General features: G+C 52.8%; 1 protein-coding gene across 1 annotated transcript in view; it reads left to right on the plus strand.

The window, feature by feature from the left end:
- Positions 1–20,320, plus strand: part of LOC138848826 (calpain-13-like) — a 45,117-nt gene that overhangs the window by 15,141 nt on the left and 9,656 nt on the right. The window contains exons 5-14 of the mRNA XM_070069720.1: positions 493–667; positions 1,261–1,335; positions 5,704–5,789; positions 9,444–9,518; positions 10,894–11,039; positions 12,740–12,882; positions 18,228–18,233; positions 18,610–18,812; positions 19,837–19,873; positions 20,232–20,288. Of these exons, the coding sequence (XP_069925821.1) occupies positions 493–667; positions 1,261–1,335; positions 5,704–5,789; positions 9,444–9,518; positions 10,894–11,039; positions 12,740–12,882; positions 18,228–18,233; positions 18,610–18,812; positions 19,837–19,873; positions 20,232–20,288 (1,003 nt within the window). The remainder of the gene's footprint in view (positions 1–492; positions 668–1,260; positions 1,336–5,703; positions 5,790–9,443; positions 9,519–10,893; positions 11,040–12,739; positions 12,883–18,227; positions 18,234–18,609; positions 18,813–19,836; positions 19,874–20,231; positions 20,289–20,320) is intronic.

The following is a 20,320-nucleotide window of genomic DNA, read 5'->3' on the forward strand; positions in this document are numbered from 1 at the left end:
ACTGGGAGTCCTTGGAGGGCAGAACATATACCCTGCCTGGTGTCTGGCACACAGTCAGAGATTAACACTGCCACCAATCAGAGCAGATGCTCACTGTAATAGCGTCCAGTATTGGTGTGCATGATGCTGAGCAAACCCCATGAGGCCGAGCAGCTCACCCAGGTCCCACGGCTAAGCCTGTGGTGAGGCTGGGGCTCGACCCCTGGCCTGTGACTCCAGCACCTGTACTGCCCACCTCCACACAACGCTGTGCTCGTGGGACTGTCTAGTTCTGGAAGGCCAAGGAAGCGAGGCAGGGAGGAAAGTTCTGGTCCCCGCATGGGCAGCAGACTGCTGGAGTCCCAGCTGGATGAGTGGCAGGGGTGGCTGTGCTCCTAGTGGATCGGTAGTTCCTCGCCTGGGAAACGTGCAGTTAGGGCAGCCTCCTCCCTCCCCGGAGATGGTCAGAGCGGCAAAAGCAGGCCCCTGTGTAATCCAAATTCCTCCTCCCAGGCTACGTGGATCCTATTCCCACCTGCACCACGGCTACCTCCCTGATGCCCTGGTGGACCTCATGGGAGGATTAGTCACCAACGTCAACCTGCACTCTTCCCCTTCTGACCTGGTGAGGGCAGTGAAGATGGCAGCCAGGACTGGCTCCCTGATGACCTGTGCCACGCCGGAGGGGGTGAGTTGGCTGCAAAGCCGGGACCTGCTGCTTCTTTGCAACAAGGAGCAGTAGATTCCCAGGTGACCGTGGAGCCCTGGGCTCTCTGATTCTTGCTGGCCCAATGGGAGGGCAAGAGGCGCACCTCTGCATTATCCGAGTCTGTCTGAGTCGCCTGACTCCCTGTGCACGGGGACCGTTCTCACACTCTTTAAACATGTGGGCCTTGATTCACGTGATCCTGATCCCAAATGCCACTGGAAACCCAGGATGCACTCAGAACCCAGTTACAGCACAAGGAGGGAGATTCCTGGCCCCTGTAAATGGCCCAGCAGGCACATTGTGCAGTGTCTCCCTGATGGCCAGTGGTTGGACTAGCAAGCAGCGCAGGGTCTCAGGTCTCTGTGGGGTCCCTTCAGCCATGGGTGGTCTCCTGGGGCTGGACCTACCTGGAACCTCCACACCCAAGGGCCTTCCTACTCCACCTCTCAAGAAGAGAATTCTAGGCACCGGCACCTTCCCCAGTGAGCTGGGGGGACCCAGCTGGCTCTGCCCCTCTCTGAATTGAGGGCTTCCACGTCTGTGAGAAATTTACCTTGCTTTCTCCCCTGCAGCCAACAGGTCAGGCCCTGGTGATGGAGAACGGACTGGTGGCTAAGCATGCCTACACGGTGACTGGGGCTGAGCAGGTAAGGCCGGCCACAGGCCTGGTGTCTCTGCACTGGACTCGGCTCAGTGTTCTTCTCCCTCTACCCGGGAGCTGGCACAAAGGCCCCCAGCAAAGCTGCCAAGAGCCTTTATCACAGGCACTCCCGTGGTACCCACCACAGCCAGCCTCGGGTCCCCTGTCTGTCCAGAGTTCCTGGCACCCACGCCCACCCGCCTGAGGAACCTACCTGAGACACACTGTCCTTGAGCTGACTCATGTCAGCATGTCAGCGTGGCTGCAAGATTCAACCCCAGAGAGGAGGAGCTGACTGCCCCACTAGTGGACTCTGGAGGGGAGTTTGCCCTGAAAAGGGTTTCTTTGCAATGTACAAGCCGAACCACTATGGCAAAGCCCACTCCAAATAACAGACGCTTAAACAAGATAGTGGTCACCGCTCCCTCGGGGACACAGGCGATCCAGGGCACAAGGGTGTCTCTGCCTTCCTCAGCTCAGAGCTGCCATCTGGGAGTCCAAAACCAGCTCCTCCCAAACCCCTTCTCTCCCAAGTGAGGGAGGAAGAGGCCAGGGCACCCTCGTTTATCCGTGTCGGGGGCACGGACCATTTCCACTCACTGCCCACGAGTCTGGCCGTAGTCCCATGGCCCCACAAAGGCCAGGGTGTTCTAGCTGGACCACCATGTGCCTAGATAAACCTCTGTCTCTGTTCAAAAGAAGGAGGACATTGCTGGAGGGCACCCTTGGCCCTGGAAGGGAGAACTGACTTGGAACGGACATAAGTCTAAGGAGGTCGGTGGATGGAGTAGGGCCTGGAAGACCCTGCTGAAGTCCAGCCTCCTCCATCCACTAATGCAGAGGCTGAGGCCTGCCCGGAGAGATGTCTCTCACTGGGATCCAGAGACAGCACCTGTGACACGGCTGGTGCAGCCGCTGCAGCTCCTCACTTCTCATCTCAACGTCCCTATGAGGCTTTCCTGCTAACGCCGCCCATCTCTATTCTTCTAGCACTCTTTACATCTAATGATAATTTGTAAGCAGAGAGAGGCAGGGTCTAACCCCCAGGATACATTTCCCACAGGATTATGGAGCAAGGAATGCAGAGTATCAGGTTCTATCTGTCGCTTTCCCATGCTTGCACCACCTCCCTCTGCATCAGTCTCTCTCCCCTGGCCAATGACCTGAGGCCAGTTGCTCCATTGGTGGAGAATGTCCCAATTCATAAAATGGGACAATATCTCCTGTTTCCCTAGTGCCCTCTCTAGGGTAGGGGACTACTGTCTCCCACTAGGCATCTAATCTATACCTGTTGGATCAATGGATGGGAGCATTGGCATGAATGAATGGGTGAATTGCCCTTGGCTGTGAAGGGGACCCTGCTGACTGACCATCCCAGAACGTATGTGAGGAGCTCAAATGTTCTTTCCTGCCAGCGAGGAAGAGCTTCCTCTGAAACACACAGCCTAGAAGAGACCCTGGTCGTGACGTCACCTGACTCCCTGCTTCTGAACTGTGTGCCATTCCCTCTGCCCCTCCAAGGACCTCCCTGAGGTCTCCTTGGTGTCAGGCAATGCCATCATAACCACTGGCCACATATGGACACGCCTGTCCCCGCAGCTCCCCTGTCTCAGACATGGCCACATCTGAGGACAGAGAATAGACTTTATGTCATGTGCCAGTTTTGCTCAGTTGTCAGAGAGCCTGGATTACCAGGTTCATCAGGCTATGGCTCTGCTCCCAGACTGGGGAAAGAGAGCTGTGATCACTGGGAAACACCTGTGTTGGGCTGGGACCAAGGAAGTCATGGTCCCCCACTGTCTACTTGCCACCCTTGGAGAAAACACTTTATAAACATTGGACAGCCTTTCTGTCTCCTCTGAATACAGGGGAGATAGGGCTTGTGTAGCCAGACGTCTCACTGGAGTGTGAGTATGTGCAGGGGGTGGCTAGAGGTGGGCAGGGGTGGCTGTGACTGCCGGGCCACAGAGCAGCAATGAAAATGCCTCAGCTGGTGGGGGTCGCTGCTGATCTCATTCACAGCCCGTATGCTTCGCAACACGCAGTGACTTGTTTTTAGGACACCCTGAGCGATCTGATGAGCACACCTCTGCTGTGACAAGAGGTGATCAAGACCGCATGTCCCACGTGTTGCATTCCCAGCAGCTGCCGTTCCCCAGCGTGTGCTCTAAGGACGGACAGTTTGGCTGTGTCCTCTGTAGAAACAGGTTTCCAAGGACACTGGACAAGTGCAGCTTGCATAGCCCCTTCTTGGAAATTCATGGAGTATGTTAATTTCTAAAAGGTTCTGAGAGAGTCTGCATTAACCACACAGGTACTGCTTGGATTTCTCTCTAGGAATAATTGTTAGTGGTCAGCGGAAACTATATTCAAGAGAATATATCTGAGGAACCGCTAGTCTGGGTTTAGATAACTTGGGCTGCCTCTTGGCCTTTTCTGAGAGCTGCCTGGGGATAAGAGTATGGTCAGTAGCCAAGGAAGAAGCACATGAGCCAGCCCATTCTCATCCACAGCAAAGGCCTTGGCCTTGAGGGTGACCCCGGTGCTCCCTGGCCAAGGCCCACATGCTTCTCAGTAGGGTACCATCATGAAGGCATGACATAGTCCTACAAGGGCTGAGAGCGAGGAGGTCGGAGAGCTGACCCACCAGTGCTGAGATTAAATGAGCCTGTGAATGTATTGTGCTTTGTAATCTGCTCATCCTTCCTCCAGGTGGGTTGCAGCCAGGAAGATAAATGAAGCTGGCATTCTTTCTTATGCACCTAACTCAGTCAGCAACTCCCCTGGGCAAGGGGGTCAGTGTTATCTGCATGCCTCATTGAGCCCTGGCCTCAGCCCCTTTGAGTCTCTGACTGATTTTCTTCCCCATGCTAACTGAGCCCCCTCACCATCCACTGTGCACAGAGGGTAGCTGTAAAACTCTTTGGGACACCTGGGGCAACTGTTTCTCATGTCCCTGTCCCAGGGCTCCATCAGATGCTGGTAGTTAAATTAACTCTGTGCAAGGCTCAGAGTGCCTGGAGGGGCACAGAGAGGGGTGAGAAGCCTGGGTTTGTGCCAGTTAGAGCCAGAGCACCTTCCACTGCAGTGCCAGCCAGAGACAGGTAGCAAAGAAGGACCACAATGGGCAAGCTCCCGAGCACTTAAGTGACCGCTCCTTTATGGCAATGACCTATTGTTTGTCTAAGAGCCTAGCCCAGTGCTCCAGTGTCACGTTCAAGGTCTAGGTCACAGGCATACCCAGGAATGGATCTTCACCCATACACAATTCCAGCATTAAGAGCCCAGAGTTGGGGAACAGACAACTGGAATCACAGCTCTGCCCCTGCCACTTGCCCTGTGTCCTTGGGAAAGTGCCTAAGCTCTGATGCACATTGCAAGCTCTGTAAGGGAGGAACAAAGGACCTAACACACTAGTGGGTGGCTGGCTTGGAGCCCCGCTTCCCCACAGGGGTTCTCTTCCAGGTTGATTGTGGTTTTTTGTCTCCCCTGCCTTAGTATCAGCAGGCAAGCTCGGCCCTTCTCTCTCCCCTGCAGATCTCTGTCGCTCAGACAACATTGACACAAAGCAGTATCACAGCTGTGACTCAGTGGCATTTTAATGCCCTTGCCCGGCTGAGGGCACTTGGCTCCTGGGACATAGGCTCAAGGGCCTGCCCTCGTTTGCTTGTAGCTTTCCCGTGTGTGGGTAGAATGGAACAAAGGGGCAACCCTGGCCTCTGCAGTGAGTGATGATGAGCTTCCCAGGGGCAGGTAGCAGGGAGAAAAGTTTAGGTCATCGTGGGCCACCTGCTCACAGACAGAGACATCTGGTTAATGCTGGGATGCAGGATGAGGAGGGCTAGCCTTGGGCTATGGCTCTCAGGCTATCCCACTCTTAATCATATCAGCCTCTTCTACCTTCCCATCTCACTCCAGTGCCATGGAAATGGTGCCATAGCTCCTAATGGGCTGGGAGCCAGGAAACAGGCTGTGTCTATAGAATAGAGATGCTGCCTGTGACAGGGCTTGGCAGGCCCTGGGAACCCATAAAGATCTTTCCTCTGCAGCCTGAAGCAACATCGCTGCCATTTATCTGCTATTGCCTCTCAGCTCGCCCAGGGTCTTGGGTGCAGTCGTAGGGGTGCTGAAGTGGCACCTGCCCTTGTGAAGGGCCAACAGAGACAGGGGCAAGTTTCTCCCCTCTCTCATCCCAATACCACGCAGGCATCAGAAACATGGTGGTTTGTTTGCTTCCATTTTTCTTGCTCTGGCTGCAGCCAGCTGAGGTCTGAGGTTAAATTCATCCTTGCTGGTAAAAAGCAGCTGTGCTCGGCTTCCTCTGCTCTGACTTGCACTGGAGAGCCCTGACTGCTTGCTTCTCTGTTCTTTGCAGATCCAGTACAGGGGAAGACAGGAAGGACTCATTCGCCTGTGGAACCCCTGGGGCAAGACGGAGTGGAAAGGGCGCTGGAGTGATGGGTATGGCTTCTGCAAACTTCTCCCCATTCTTCCCTGAGAGGCCAGTGTGGAGGGGGCACCCTGCCCACGTGGGCACATCTCTCTTGCTGACTGTGGGTTTTACCACAGACCTGTCTGGTTCACACCTGGTATGGCTGTCACTCTAACTCAAGCTCCCATGGTGCCATTCACTGAGTGCCTATTAGACACCTATTGTGTTCTCTGTATTAAGTGCCCAGAGTTGAGGGGACAGGTGCTGTGGGATCTATACAGTTGACAAGAGCCAGTGTCTCTCCTCCAGTTTGCCACGGTCTGGAGCTATGAACCCACATACCTAGAATTAGCACAGAGGGCTGGAGGCAGGGCAGAGGCCAAGCCCCAATTTGGCCAGAGAGATGGAGAAAAGGAACGTCATCTTTTGATGTGATCCCATGGGATTCTGGTTTGGAGGAGGCTGCATCATCAAGATGGAGAAGGCTTCCTATGTAGGGGGAGGTGGGGAAACGGAGGCAGGGGTCTGGACAACCTTCTGCTCAGTGGACTCCATTCCTCAGTCCTGCCTGCTGACCTGGACTGCCACTGTCCTGGGTGCTGGAATAGTGCCTTGCTCACTGTGGGAGTGGATGCTCTCAGTGCCCTTAAGTAGGCCCCAGCGGGGACCAGCAGAGTGGTCCCAGCATTCCCCCAAGAGCCAGGCTGGCCCTTCGCCATTGCCATGGGGGTTGACTCCTGGTCCCCCAGCTGCTTGCTGACCGAGAAGGAGAAGTGGTCCCGGGAAAGACAGAGGGGCAGCACCAGGCTACTTGTTCTTCCCAGCATTCCCTGGGGCCCAGCCGCATGGTGTGGCTCTGCAGGTCTGTGTAGACCAATAGAAAGAGCCATGGTTCAGTGGCCACCAGCAGCATTGCTGGGGAGGGGAACGTGATTGAAAAGGAAATGAAATGCATTCAAAACAATAGGAGGACTGGGCCCAGCAGGAGAGAAAATCAATACAGTGAGGACAGTGAGTTCCAGAAGGAGACGCAGAGCCAACCAGGGCTCCAGGCCCAGGTCCAGGCTGCCCAGACTCTGGCTGGCCTGATGCTCTCAGATAAGCTGTGCAGTGGTCGCTGATTCCAGGTGAGCCCGAGCAGCTGGTGTGTGCCTGGCACATGTGGGCGCTCTGCACGTGTGAGATGAATGCAGGACTGGGGTGAGGGAGAAAGAAGCGAAGGGAAGCAAAGCAGAGTGATGGGTACAGTAGCCCTGGCTGTGGCCTCAGGTGCCCCTGAAGAGTAGATCCAGGCTCTTGCCAATCCCTGCCCCGAGAAGGGGAATGAACTTGTAAACTCCAAACTAAGCCAGCTTGGTCACCCCTCTTCCCTCTGATACTTCTATTCCTCCCCTTCCCCAGGGAAATCCTAACAGCCTCTATCCTTGTCCAGTTCTCATTCCCATTCCTTACCCCAAGCAGCCCAGTACAGCCTGAGGTTGAATTCCTGATGTGGGGTTGGCTGGGGGTGGGAATGGAGAGAGGGCGAAAGGCAGTGACATTCCCTGGGGGAGGCGGGGAGGAGGCACAAACCCACCTGAGCTGATGGTTCACTCATGTCTCCAACTAAGCATCAAGTCCTCTGTGAACCTAGCAGAGGCACTAGGGAGTGGGCAAGGAGAACCCTGGGTGCCCCTGGGTGGGAAGGGACGTGCAGGCCAGGACACAGCCAGGCCAGCCTGATGAAGAGGAAGTTAAGAGAAGGAGTATGGGGAGCTGGGCTTGGGGTGCCTGATGCCTGCATGGGAACTTGGATTTGTACCCTACAGGAGTGGGCATTGACGGGGGGCTTCTGAGCGAGGGAGACGTGTGTGCAGGCCAGGGCTTGGACGATGGATGCAGGAGCGGCAGCAGCACCAAGTCTGTAGGTCACTGCCTGGTTGAGTGGCGAGGGACACCCACTTCCACCAGAAGCCAGGCTGGAAGGCAGCCACGGGGCTGGCAAATCACTCTGCACTGTCTGCAGGTGGGTGATTTCTTCCCTGCTTTTTAGGAGTAGAGATGGATGGAGTGCCCAGATGGTCTTGTACCAGCCGTAATTGAAATTTCACTCACACACACTTAAAGGCAAACTTGCATGAATCAATAGCATATTGATTTACACTACATTTATTTTCCCTTACACACTGCAGAAAATGTAATTATCCCTTAATTATGAAATTGCCATTTTACAATGACCCATCTGACTGCCTCAGCCTGCAGCCGGAAGCCGGAGTGGTGGCCCCTGCTTGTCATCCTGGTGGGGAGGTGACCCGGGTTCTCCATGCAAGCCCTTTCAGGAGAAGGAGCTCATTAAATTTTTTATGCCGCTGGGCTGTTGCCCGTGAGAATGACTCCACTCTGAAAAGCAGGCAGACGGAGGGGCAGCTCCTCCCTTCTGCCTGTTGAGGGTCTCCTCATCTGCAGACCCTAGGACTAGCTTCTGGAATAGTGGGGGTATTCAGAAAGTGTCTGGAAAATGTACATCATTACACAGTTCTTTTACTTTCATTTTTCCCATGACCTTTTAGAATTATCCCTCGTACCTTGTTCCAGCATTAAGCAGAGAAGAAGGCAAACAAAAGCTCACTTGCCTGCTGTGTCAAACTCACGTGTTAAACACCTGGGATGGGATGGTGGCCAAGAGAGCCCACTGACCTCATGGCACTGGGAGCTCAGTGGGGGACAGCATCAAAGAAACCAGCAGCAGGGTGCATATTGCCAAGATAGGAGTGGTGCAGTGGGCTATGGGAGCTCAAAGGCACCGTACCAACCCTGTGTAGGGAGCATGTAGGTGGCACAGGGCCAAGAAAGTCATCCTAGGGGAAGTGTCCTCTAAGAGGAAAGATGAGGAAGAGACAATGGGCTCCACAGCTGAGAGAAGGAACGTTCCAGGTGGAGGAAGCATCATGGTGAAAGCCGAGATGGTGGGAAAGGAGGGATTTCTAAGGAAATGAATTCAGCCATTATCACTGGAGTACAGAATCCAGGGTGGGAAGAGGAGAGGAAGTGGGAGATGGTCCAGGGAGACCTGGAAGGTAGGAAGAAACCAAGGCTCTCCTTCAGGAGCTGGAATGTACCCTGAGAGCGAGGGAATGACATCCCATGACTAAACTTTAGAAAGATCCTGTTGCTTTCGGTGCAAGGAGTGGATAAGAAAGTGGCCAAGACTGAGTTCAGGGAGGCCAGTCGGAAGTCCAGCAGGGAGATGAGCGTAGTCTGAACTAGGGTAACCCCAGGAGGGCTGGAAATTAGTGGATGGCTTTGAGAGCAGTTGAGGAGGTGGAATCAACCAGTGACTAACGTGTGGTGACTGTCTGGACGTGGGAGACAGGAGTGAGAGTTACCCCCTGCTACTCCCACTCAGGCAGTAGGAGGAGGAAGTGGATGAGTGTGGTCTGAGACAGGTGTCTTGAAGTATCTACAGAGAAGTGGGGCGGACTGTAGAGCCATCCAGAGTTCACCGGTGAGGATCAGGCTGGGGACAGGTGTTTGGAAGTCATCAGCATACAGGGAACGACTGACTCCTGTCCCCAGGTAGATGACACTCTCCACCTGCTCCCCGGGACTAGTGGTGGCCTGTGCGAAGCACCCTGCTGGGCAAAACCTGGATGAGATCAAACGCTCTGCATAGGTCACACTAATGATTGTCTCTCTATGCTCAGGTCTCAAGAGTGGCAGGAAATCCATAATCAGTGGAAAAGCCAGCTATATGAGGACAAGGAAGATGGCGAGTTTTGGTATTTACCCCTCTTTACTACATAAAAATCCCTGCTTTAGAAGGATGGACAGTACCTGCAAAGACACAATTTTGGATGGAGATTTCCATGTTCTTTCCTTGTGTGTGAAGGTTATTTTGGGTATGAAATACTGTACCTCCAGGGACATTTTAATAGTCAAAAAGAATATTGGTACCAAAGGTTTCCTAGCAACTAGGAGGCATGGTTGTCACACCTCTGTCTACTGTGCCAACATGTTACCACCCTGGCACACTGCAGTTTCCCTGATGTGATATGCCAAACAGCAGCAGGAGGCCACTGCCCAGCTCTGGCTCTGAGTACAGGGGTAGACATCAGCATCACTACCCAGTCATCAGGCAGGGATGGATGGTCTAAAACCACATTCTTGGCCAGCGGCTCATTTCTTTACTTAGAGGATAAATGGAAATTTCTTTTAATAAATCTTTTTAAAAGATTTATTCATTTATTTGAAAGGCAGAGATGGAGAGAGAGAGAGGGAGAGAGGGAGGGAGCGGGAGCGGGAGAGGGAGAGGGAGAGGAGCGGGAGAGGTAGAGGGAGAGGGAGAGGTCTTCCATCTGCTCCTTCACTTCCTAGATGGCCGCAAGGGCCGGAGCTGCATTAATCCAAAGCCAGGAGCCAGGAGCTGCTTCTGGGTCTCCCACATGGATAGAGGGACCCAAGGATTTGGGCCATCTTCCACTACTTTCCCAGGCCATATCAGAGAACTGTATTGGAAATGAGTAGCCAGAACTCAAACCACTGCCCATATGGGATTCTGGCACTGCAGGCAGAAGCTTAGCCTGCCATGCCACAGGGCTGGTCCCAAGATGGCTTGTTTGGTTTATTTGTTGTGAATATGTGAAAAGGAGTCCTGATCTGAGTAATTAAAACTCAGAGGGACAAATGTGAGTTAGAAGGAGATATTCTCAGTATCCCTGGTGTAACCACAGAACGAGGTGGGGTTTTCAGTGTGGAATGAGCTTTATTCTGAGAAAGACCTCAACAGTGACTTTGGCAAGAGGCTCTAGAGAAAGGCAATGCTTGCAGCAGCATGTGAGGCCTGTAGCAAAGAGAACCTGGCAGTCGCCGTGGCCTGGAGAGGGCTGGGAATTGGCTCAAGGGGTTGAGGAGATGGTAGTGCCAAGAGATGTGCAGAATTGAGGGTTTGACCCTGCCCTTGTCCTGCCGGCCACTGAACAGAAGGGTTCTTGGAGGGGAGTGAGCCTGTGTCAGACTCAGGGCTTTAGGTAGGACAGAAGTAAGTCAATGGCTACTTCAGCTGGCACAGAAAAGGTACAGTAAAGGGGTGGAATCCACCCCTGGGACACACCAGTGGTCCTTTGCTGATCCTGGTGTGTATCTGTTTTTTTACAGGATGTCATGTCAAGATTTCCAGGAGAACTTCACCTGCTTATATGTATGCAGCCAATTTCCAATCATCCTGGACGAAGGAATTATGTCCCATGAAAGATGGTCTCAAATGATATTTAAGAATCAAGTGACTCTAGGAAACACTGCAGGTATTCCTGGTGTTTGTGGTCATTCTGCTAGCATGGAAGCTATCAGCCCTGGCCTTGGCCTGGCTTTAGCTCTCTTTGGGCCTTGATTCTGGATAGACCATCACCCTGGAGCTGAAAGGAGGGGGATTTTACAGCCACTGCTTCTCCAAGAAAAGTGACTGCTGATGGGGAGTGGGTAGCAGAAGCTTCAGTGAGCATCCTCTGGCCCATCATGGTCTGCCTCTGTCCATATCACCTCTCCTGGGAGAGGAGCAGGCTCTCTGCTTATCAGTGAATGTTCAGGCAGTGGACAGAGCTGAGGAAAGAACACAGGACAGAAGTGAGAATCTAGATTAAACCATTATCATTGCCATGTGTTAGCTTTGAGATCCTGGGGTACATTTGACCTCTGGGTCCTCAGCACCCCGGCTGTTAGCAGTGGAACTAGAAATCCCCGTGAGCCCTCTTGAACCCACACGCACCACCCGCCCACCAGCGAGAGGATGTGTGAGTCCCTGTGCCCTGTTTTGGTTGGTGAGCCCACAGAGGTAGGTCCTTTTGAGTCTATCCCTCGGCTCCTCTGAGATGAATCTTATTGCTCTTGAGTCTGGGAGAGTCACATTCCCTCACTCTATATCCTGCTCGCTGTTTGTGACATTGATACGTGAAACAGCTCCCTGTAGAGACAAATATGAGTGTGCCTATCTACCCTTCATAAAAGAAGCTGTAAATATATTTGTGTGTGTGTGTGTGTGTGTGTATGCCTGCATAGGTGTGTGTGTTGGCACTGAGACGCACGCATTCTCTTTAATGGCTGCCTTGTGACACTGGTTTCCTTGAATGATTCCATAGTCGGGGTGACCTTTTCCACCTCCAGCTGTAGTGCTCACTGTGCTGCTCACAACCTCATCACCAGGCGGTCATTCTTAGATGGCCAATTTACTAATTCACCTGCCTGAGCTGCACCTGTCTGCCTGTGAGACCCAAGTCCCCTTCCACGGATGTACTGCACGTAGTTGAACTAACCAAAGTTACACATTGTGGCCATTTTTAGCAATAGCTGACAAGGGAGAGAAGAAAGGAAGCCTTGATCAAGTACCTGTTAGGTGCAGTTTAATGCCTCCCCTTACTCGAGGGGAGCAGGAAGCCCATGGCCATGTCCTCGGCAGCTTCCCATTCCCCTGTAAGAGCTTCCCGGGTTGAGACCTGGACCCTCTGATATGTGTTTGCTCATCTCTGTCTTATCTTCATTCCTCCATGCATTTGAATCTAATGGTGTCCACAATGGTCCTCTCTCTTGCTCTGGCTGCCGTGAGCATGCTTGGGCAGAAGAGAACCCTAGCCTGCCACCTCCCGTTTGATCTTCCCCTGTCTCTATTGGTGCTTGAGTGATTGTTGCCATTTCAAGGCTCTGGTGGTTACCCTTAATGCCTTAACACCCAAGGGCTCCGTCATTCCACTTATTATTAGAAAAATAGGCCTTGACTTTACAGGTTGAGAAATGTTTTTGCCATGCTGGGACTATACTCTACCACCCTGTATTTGAGGCTTAGAAAATAAACTTGTACCCCAACAAGTAACTGTAAAGACCAGACCCAGGCCTTAGGTCTCCAAATCCAGAGCTTATAATCCAACCCCACAGGAATCTTGAACTTGGTGATTGACCCAACTGGGAGCCCCAGGAGTGGAGCTGAGATCAGTAACATCTCTTTCCCGTATAGGAGGACCTCAGAGAGACACTGGCTATCTGTTTTCTGTGCAAGAGTACATGGGAGGCAGCAATGTTGTCGTATCCCTCACCGTCAAGCCACAAAGTTTGAAGGTAGAAGATGACCAGTTTCCTCTACACCTCCAGGTCTTCAAGGTAAGACAGCCTGCCGCAGGGCTTTCACTAGGGACATTTCTCCCAGCTGGGGAGAGCCTCCTGCCAGGCTGGGAGATTTGAATGCATCACATCATGGAAATTAAGCTTACCGTGGCCATCATAGTCATCCGGTCCAACTCTACATTTGCAAGATAACCTAGGAGCTGAGGGAGATTAGATGTTCCCGTGTTGATGATGGGACACACACCTTCCTGGGCCACTTGCATCACTTCCTGTTTTGCAGAAGCTAATACCTGTTGCTCAGAAAGGAGTCTGGTCCAAGCCCGGTTACTGCAGCACTGCAGATTCCTGGGCCCACCGTAGGTCTTGTGAAGCAGAATCTCCAAGGACAGAGCGTGAAAATCTGCACTCTCAAGAGTTCCCTGGGGCTGGTTATGCTCAGTAAAGTTTGAGAATCATTGACTTCTCTAATCATTGATTAGCAAATCCTGGACATAAATGAAAAGGGTACATTTTTCTCTTATGTGTCGACCAAAATGCAGCCATAGCTGGGATGTGGCCTGTGAGCAGCTGTTCGGCCATTTGCCCAAGGCCAGGTCTTTCTGTCTCTCTTTGTGGACCCCCAACCAACTTCTTAGCTGCAGAGGTGCCGTCTGCCCCTCAGCACACCAGCACATACAGCGTGTGAGTAGAAGACACAGGAATCTGCTTTGTACAACATCATTTAAAAGGGGAAAAAGCTGCAAAAGGAAATTTGATGCCTCTGCTTCCTCCTTCTGCCCCAAACAATTCAGCACACCCAAAGGAAGGGGAATTGGTTCTCAAGTCATTCTCTGCACTAATGTGGGTCATTTAAAAGCTGCCACCACTAAATGCTAGGATTTCCTCTGCTCATGTTGAAGAAAGTAAGGCCCAGGGAGGAGATGACATAGAGTTCATAGCAGAGCTGGGGGTGGAGTCCAGATGTCCACCATGCCTTAGCCCCACTGTTGGAGATGCAAAAGCTAAAGTTCAGGGAGTGAGAATGAGCTAGCCAAAGTGCTACTCGGAGCTAATGGGGAGGTTTGATCCCAAGACCTGTGATCCCAGGTCCAGGGCTCTACGCTGGTCTTAGGCCCTTGCCTTTCTCTTGATGCCCAGGGCTCCAAGGGAAACCAAGATCCTGTCTCAGGAAAAGGGAGAGAGTGGCACTGGGTGGTAAGAATTCAGTGGAACTTGTTGGGGTGCAGCACAGTACCTTTAGGGTGTCCCAAACCTACTGAGGCTATCAAAGAACATCTCCCAAGAATCTTTTGTAGACTTTAAAAAAAAAGATATTATTTGAGAGTCAAAGTTACACAGAGAGAAGGAGAGTTGGGGAGGGGCAGGGAGAGAGAATGGTCTCCCATCCACTGGTTCTCTCACAAAATGGCCAGAACAGCCAGAGCTGTCTTAAACTCAGGAGCCAGGAGATTCTTCCAGGTCTCCCATGCAGGTGCAGGTACCCAAGAACTTGGCCATCCTCCACTTCTTTCCTAGTCACATTAGCAGGGAGCTGGATTGGAAGTAGGGCATCTGGGACTTGAACTGGCACCCATACAGGATGTTGGTGTGGTAGGCAGAGGCTTACCCTCTATGCCACAGTGCCAGCCCTGGACATTTTCATCGCACTCTGGCACCAGAACACCCTTCCACAGTGGGGGAACTGGAGAGAACTAGGGTCCATCCTCCACTGTGGTAGCCAAAGAGGCCAGGAATTCCCTTTACCAGACTTTGGATGCCAAAGGTGTAGACTTGTGACCCAGGTTGGTCCAGTTAGGTGCTCCCCCATCGCCACCATGACCTACATGCCCCCAACCCACCCACACACACTCTGCCACGCAGAGCTTTTCCTCTTGAAGAATTAAATGGAAGAGATGGGAACAGACTAGAATTCTGAGCCTCACAGCAGCAAAGTAGGGCAGTCCCTACGGTGGTGTCCACCCATGTAGCCAGCTCACCTGGCACCTGCCCACCTTCCAAGCTGTGCTGTTCAGATTCCCATGGACATGAGAAGCTACACTCTCCCAAGAAATGCTTTCTGACCCATGCCAGCTGGGTTGTTTATGGTGTTCTCAGTCAAGAATCCCTCCTGATTCAGATGCCTGCTAAGAGGATCCTCATCCCCATGTCCCTCACCTCTCAGCTCTGTGCAGATAAAAGTTTGGACCAAAAGCAACGATTTGGGAAGGGCAGGGAAGACATTGAGGCACTTGGTCCTCCCACCCAGGATGGAATAAGCCAGGGCTCCAGGTAAACCCAGTAACAATAGGTCAGCTGAGTCTCCCATTTCTGACATGAGTCAGAAGCCCAGAGAGGGTCCCAGGATGGCTCTGATGCACAGCCCCTGGGTCTGCTATTCACATGATCATCTGTGAGTCTAGGGCCTCTGAGCTGGACAACACAACATGTTTGGTCCGAAGACTTTACAGTTCAGGAGCCCTAGCCAGGAGGTAATCACACTCACTTTTAAGATGCTAGCAAGACCTCTTCTCGACTTTTCAGCTAGATTTGCATTATTTCTCACTTGCCCAGCTTGCAACACCAGGATTTCAGATCTTCACTTAAACAACAGACAGCTCCAGAAACACTTGGGTTGCAGCAGGCCCTGTACGGAGCAGTAGCCAAGCTCTCAGGAGTCCCTCGAGCTCTCAGGGTGTTTGTGGCACAGGGCAGACCCAGTGAAAACAGCACTGTAGCCCTGGCATGGGCCTGTGGCTCCCTGCTTACTATGGGGCCTCTGCTCTGCTTTACACCAACATGCGGAACATGTGTGGTGTAAGAACAGGGAGGGAGAAGACAGGAGGTGGAAAGGGACAGGGGTGGACAAGCCATGCAATCCTCACCCCAAATCTCCACCCCTATTCTGGGACTCTCCAGCCTCCTCTCATGTCACCCTCGGCCTCCAGAGAAAAACATGCAAACCAAGTCAGTCCACATGGGTGGGCCTCAGGATCAACAGTGGAAAAGAACCAAATCCCAGTGTCATGGCAGCAGGACTGAGTGACAAAGTCACATGGCTTGTTGTGTGTTTGAGTGACAAAGTCACATGGCTTGTTGTGTGTCCCCAACTCCACTGAGCTTCACTTTCCATATCCATATCCATAGACCTGGATCCTAGGGTCTGCTGGCAGGATTTTTGTGAATGGCATGTCCCATACAAGTGCTTCACAAAATGCAGAGTGGCTTGGATTCGGTGCTTCCTTTGACTACACAGAAAGACCGGCATTTGGCCATTTCCCCATAGACATGCAGAGGTTCCTGACTGCTGGGCATCCTAGAACAAATACCCATATCTTACAGTAGTCTGATGGGAAGACGTTGCCTTCTCACTGGAGCTCCCAAAGTTGGGGAGTTTACACTGGGTCCAAGTTCTGTCTTGTCTGCAGGCCCCATCAGTGCTATCAGCGTTGTTAGGAGCGGTAGGCATGCCTCAGATATTTCCCCTCCTGGTCTCCAACTTGCTGCTGCCTGCAGCTGAATCGGCTTCCTTTCTTACAACTCTGCACAGCGGGTCAGTAATCATCCTCATTCCATCCGGGAGTACCAGGGAACAGACTGACACAGGAGAAGAGATCCAGGGTCACTTGACTTTCTGTTTCGGTCCAGGTCCCTGAACCTGTCTTTCTTCCTCTCGTCCACAGGTGGATTCTCAGGTATGACTCACTGGCACCCTCCCTGGGCTTCCCATGCCTTGGCCGCTGTCCGTTGGTAAAGTGCTCTTCCTGTTCCGGCACCCAGGGCCTTCGTGCAATCAATGGCTGCAAATGCAGCCTTGCTTTGTCTCGCATCAGATACTTGGGCTCCCCAGAGAGGTCAGCACGGTGGGAAAACACTGAGCTGCCCTGGTCTGAAGGTTGGATCCCCTGAGCTGCTCCCTTGTTTAGCATTCAAGAGTGGCTGGACCCATTTGCAAGCATTTGCTACTGGTAGAGGGGTGAGCTTGATGCATCCAATCCCATCTTACTAAAGACGAGAGCAGCACAAAGTGGGTGCCTCAGGAGCATCCTTTGCCCCCTGCGTTAGTCAGCCCCACAAATCCACCACCCACAGAATGCGTGTGCTCCAAAGGCAGCCTCAGGGAATGTCCTCCAACTCCACTCACACGCAAATCTCCCCCCCCCCCACCGAAATGGGTGACCTGGCTCAGTGTCCATGAAGAGCGACTTAGAACTATTAGGAAGGACCAGAAGGTCAGACAGATTCGGCAAAGTCCGTGCTCACAGCACTCAGCTCTGTCCGTGTAGAGGAGCCGTGTGGTGCCCTCACTGCCAAGTGGGCAGGTGTAGTGGGCGCACATCTGCCTGGCTACTGAAGACAGGTGTGGGGAGCAGGATGTGGCCACGGTCAGCTGAGCATGGCTGCGGCATTTCCAGCCCTTCCTGACAGAGGTCAGAGCAGGGAGTCTCAGTGCAGGGGACAGTCGGAAGTTCAGGCAGAGAGCTGATAACAAGGAGGCCTGCCTGGGAGCTGTGTCCCAGCTGCAGGCAGGGCTTAGGATCCTGCTCTAGCCCTGGGTGCCCCAGCCCAAGAAGGGAAATATCTGGAAGGGCTTTGACTTGGACCAGGAAGGCACATGCCCATCCCTAGAACAACATAAACAGGTCTGTGCACAACTAGTCTTGTGTTAACTTGATGTGTGGGGGAGGGGTCCCCTGAGCCCTGGACCAAGGCCTCCCCTCTCTCCCCACACTCTATTTCTCACTGTCACTGGGGACCCTGGACAGGGCTGTGAGTGTCCAGTGGTGGGAGGAGGGCAGTAAGCAGGGCCATCTTCGCCTTCTGGATGGTGGGCCGTGCGCTGCCTCCCTGCACCCTCATGCATGATCAACCCAGGGACTCCAGGCATGGCTGACCGTCTGGGAAGGGCTCATGGGTGCCAACACTGCTTTTGTCAGGAGGGTCCAAGTGAGTCAGTTTCCTGAACCCGCTGGGGACTGCAGGTTCCATCAGCAGGATGGCCTTGGAGGAGCTACTGAACCCCCTGCTGTGAACCTAGGGGACTGGCTCCTGGCTCACCTGGGAGACGGCCCTGTCCCTGCCGTGTACACAACAGCTCTCTCCTTCCTCCTTCAAGCAGAGCTCGTAAATAATCATTTCATGCTGTGTAACCATTCTAGATGGATTCTTCAGGCTAGACTATAGTAGGGAAAATTTGTTTAGTAAGGGATTTTTATTATGTAATATGACTGTGACATCTGAAAATGGGAACTGCATTATATTTATTATTTTATCTCTAAGAAAAATATTGGAATAAAAGGAAAGTCATCAGGGCCTATTATTTTCCAATGAGAAGGAATCTCAGGACCCCACTGCAGGTGAACCAGAGGAAGTGAAAAGAATCCTACTGTGCCATGCTATCACAGGCTGGGGTGTATTGTGCCAGGTTCAGAAGAGAAGGGCAAGACCCAAGGGGAAAAGAAAGAACCTCGGTACTAGACAAGGCCACCAGTTTTCCTGGAAGTCATCTCTCTCTCTAAGCTGAGAAAGGAAACCCAGAAGCCAATGTGGTCTCAGGCTCACACAGATGAAACTGTGTGTTCTACTTCTCTGCATTCATTGTCAAGGGGCCACCCAAACAGAGCAGCCTCAACTGTGCTGTGTAAGAGTTCAGACAAAGATGGCCTCCATTGTCAGTGTCTTTGGTGCTGTTCTGGTGAACAGAGAAGGATCTAGAAGGTGGAGGAGGCAGGGATCCTTTCCTGGTGGCTGGAGAGCGTTTTCTCACGATGATCCCGTGTCTTCCAGTTCCGGGAGTTCCGGGAGAGATTGCCGCCCACCTTTTTTTCCCCATTCAGAAACACTGCCCAGGGTGCAGACTGTGAAACCAAGTATAACCTGACAAGGTTCCTCCGTCTGAACCCTGGGACCTATGTCGTGGTCCCCTCCACACATCGAGAAGAAGCCGAGTTCCTGCTCCGAATCTTCCTGAAAGTGCCGAATGGTGACAGGTACAGGGCTTGCGGCATCCTGCATGTTTGCTTCTGCTTTGTTGTCTGAGGTTCATCGTGCCGTGCTGCGCTGTGCCCTCTGTGTCGCGCTAGTGTGTGCTGTGTCCAAGGGGGACTCGGTGAGGGCCTCGCTATTGAGAGCCTATTGAGAGACACTGTAAAGGGGGGTGACAAGGCCTAGGAACGAATTACACTACCACCAGTAGGGGGCGCTGCTGCTGGATGCAATACTTCCTGCAGGGGCAGCGGACTGGAGGGGACTGCTTCCAGCGAGAGGGGGAGAACACTGCTCCTTGGAGGAAACAGCACTTGAACTACTCCCCACAGGACAGTGAAAGTTAATGGCTTAAAGGGGAGGGCCACGCAGGTGTAAAAAAAGCCCAAACAGGATGGAAGGGGGTGAGCATGGGGCTTTTTGAAGAGTTGAGTTGTGGCAGCCACGCGTATGGGAAGGTGGTTTGTGGCACGTGTGTCAAGTTGTCTAGAGTTGGGGGTATATCAGGGAGACACTGAAAGGTGGGCTTTAAAGATGGATGACCCCAGTCATGAAGGGTCCTGAATGCAAAGTCATTGGGTCAAAAGTGGGATCGAGAAGAACTCGCTCTGCTGGGCACCTCGTCCCCTCTTGGGGCTGAGGAAGACACCACCACGGCCATGCTGGGCATTATAATAGCATGGGTGAGGCCTGCAGGCAGCACACTGCCAGTTGGTGGTGGAACGTAAGACACAGCTTCTCTGCCCTGATGGCATTGGAGGTTACTGTGCTGAGTGTATCTGATTGTGAAAGACACCATTCACCATTGACTGGAAGACCAGACCACAGTCACTCCCAAGGCTGCACACAAGGCCACAGTGCTTGACTGCCTGTGAACTGCCATAGCGGTCCACGTCCCAGCCAGCAGTGCTGAAGATTCCACCCAAGTCCTTGGCACAGATATCTACTGTCCTTGGCTGCTCTCCATAGGCAGTTGTCCTTTGAATAGTGAGCTGGCCATTTACATCACATATTCCCCTGTTTTTCCAGGAAGGTCGGCAGTGATTTCAACCTCAAGGCACTGAAGGTAGGTGTGCAGCAAAGGTTGGCTAGTGAGTGTCACTGCCCACATCCCATCTCCAGGAGATTCTGTCTCCTTCACTGCCTTACCCGTGACCATGAAAACAGAGATAGCATAATGGGCAAAAGGGGGCTTGAAGGGGAATGGGCGAGACAGAGGAGAGGGGTTAGGGGAGGAGACCAGGCCCCCAGGGCCAGGCTGGACACAATAGCCTTCCTTCTACAACCTTCCATTGATTTTTCATGCCCCTAAGGGGTTCTCCACTTGTCTGACCTCTATCTCTGATCTAGGCGGGGTGGTTGTGTCCTTGTTGGTGGCCTCTTTCCCCACAAGCTTAATGTTGACCATTTTCCCTTTGGTCCAGGGAAGTCTACCGGAGGATGCCTCCCCAGAAGTTGTTTTCCACAGATACACTCAGCAGGTACAGTGTCTAGTGCTGAGGGCCTTTTGGAG

This window comes from Oryctolagus cuniculus, chromosome 2 (genome assembly GCF_964237555.1).
Source record: "Oryctolagus cuniculus chromosome 2, mOryCun1.1, whole genome shotgun sequence".
Classification (NCBI taxonomy): domain Eukaryota; kingdom Metazoa; phylum Chordata; class Mammalia; order Lagomorpha; family Leporidae; genus Oryctolagus; species Oryctolagus cuniculus.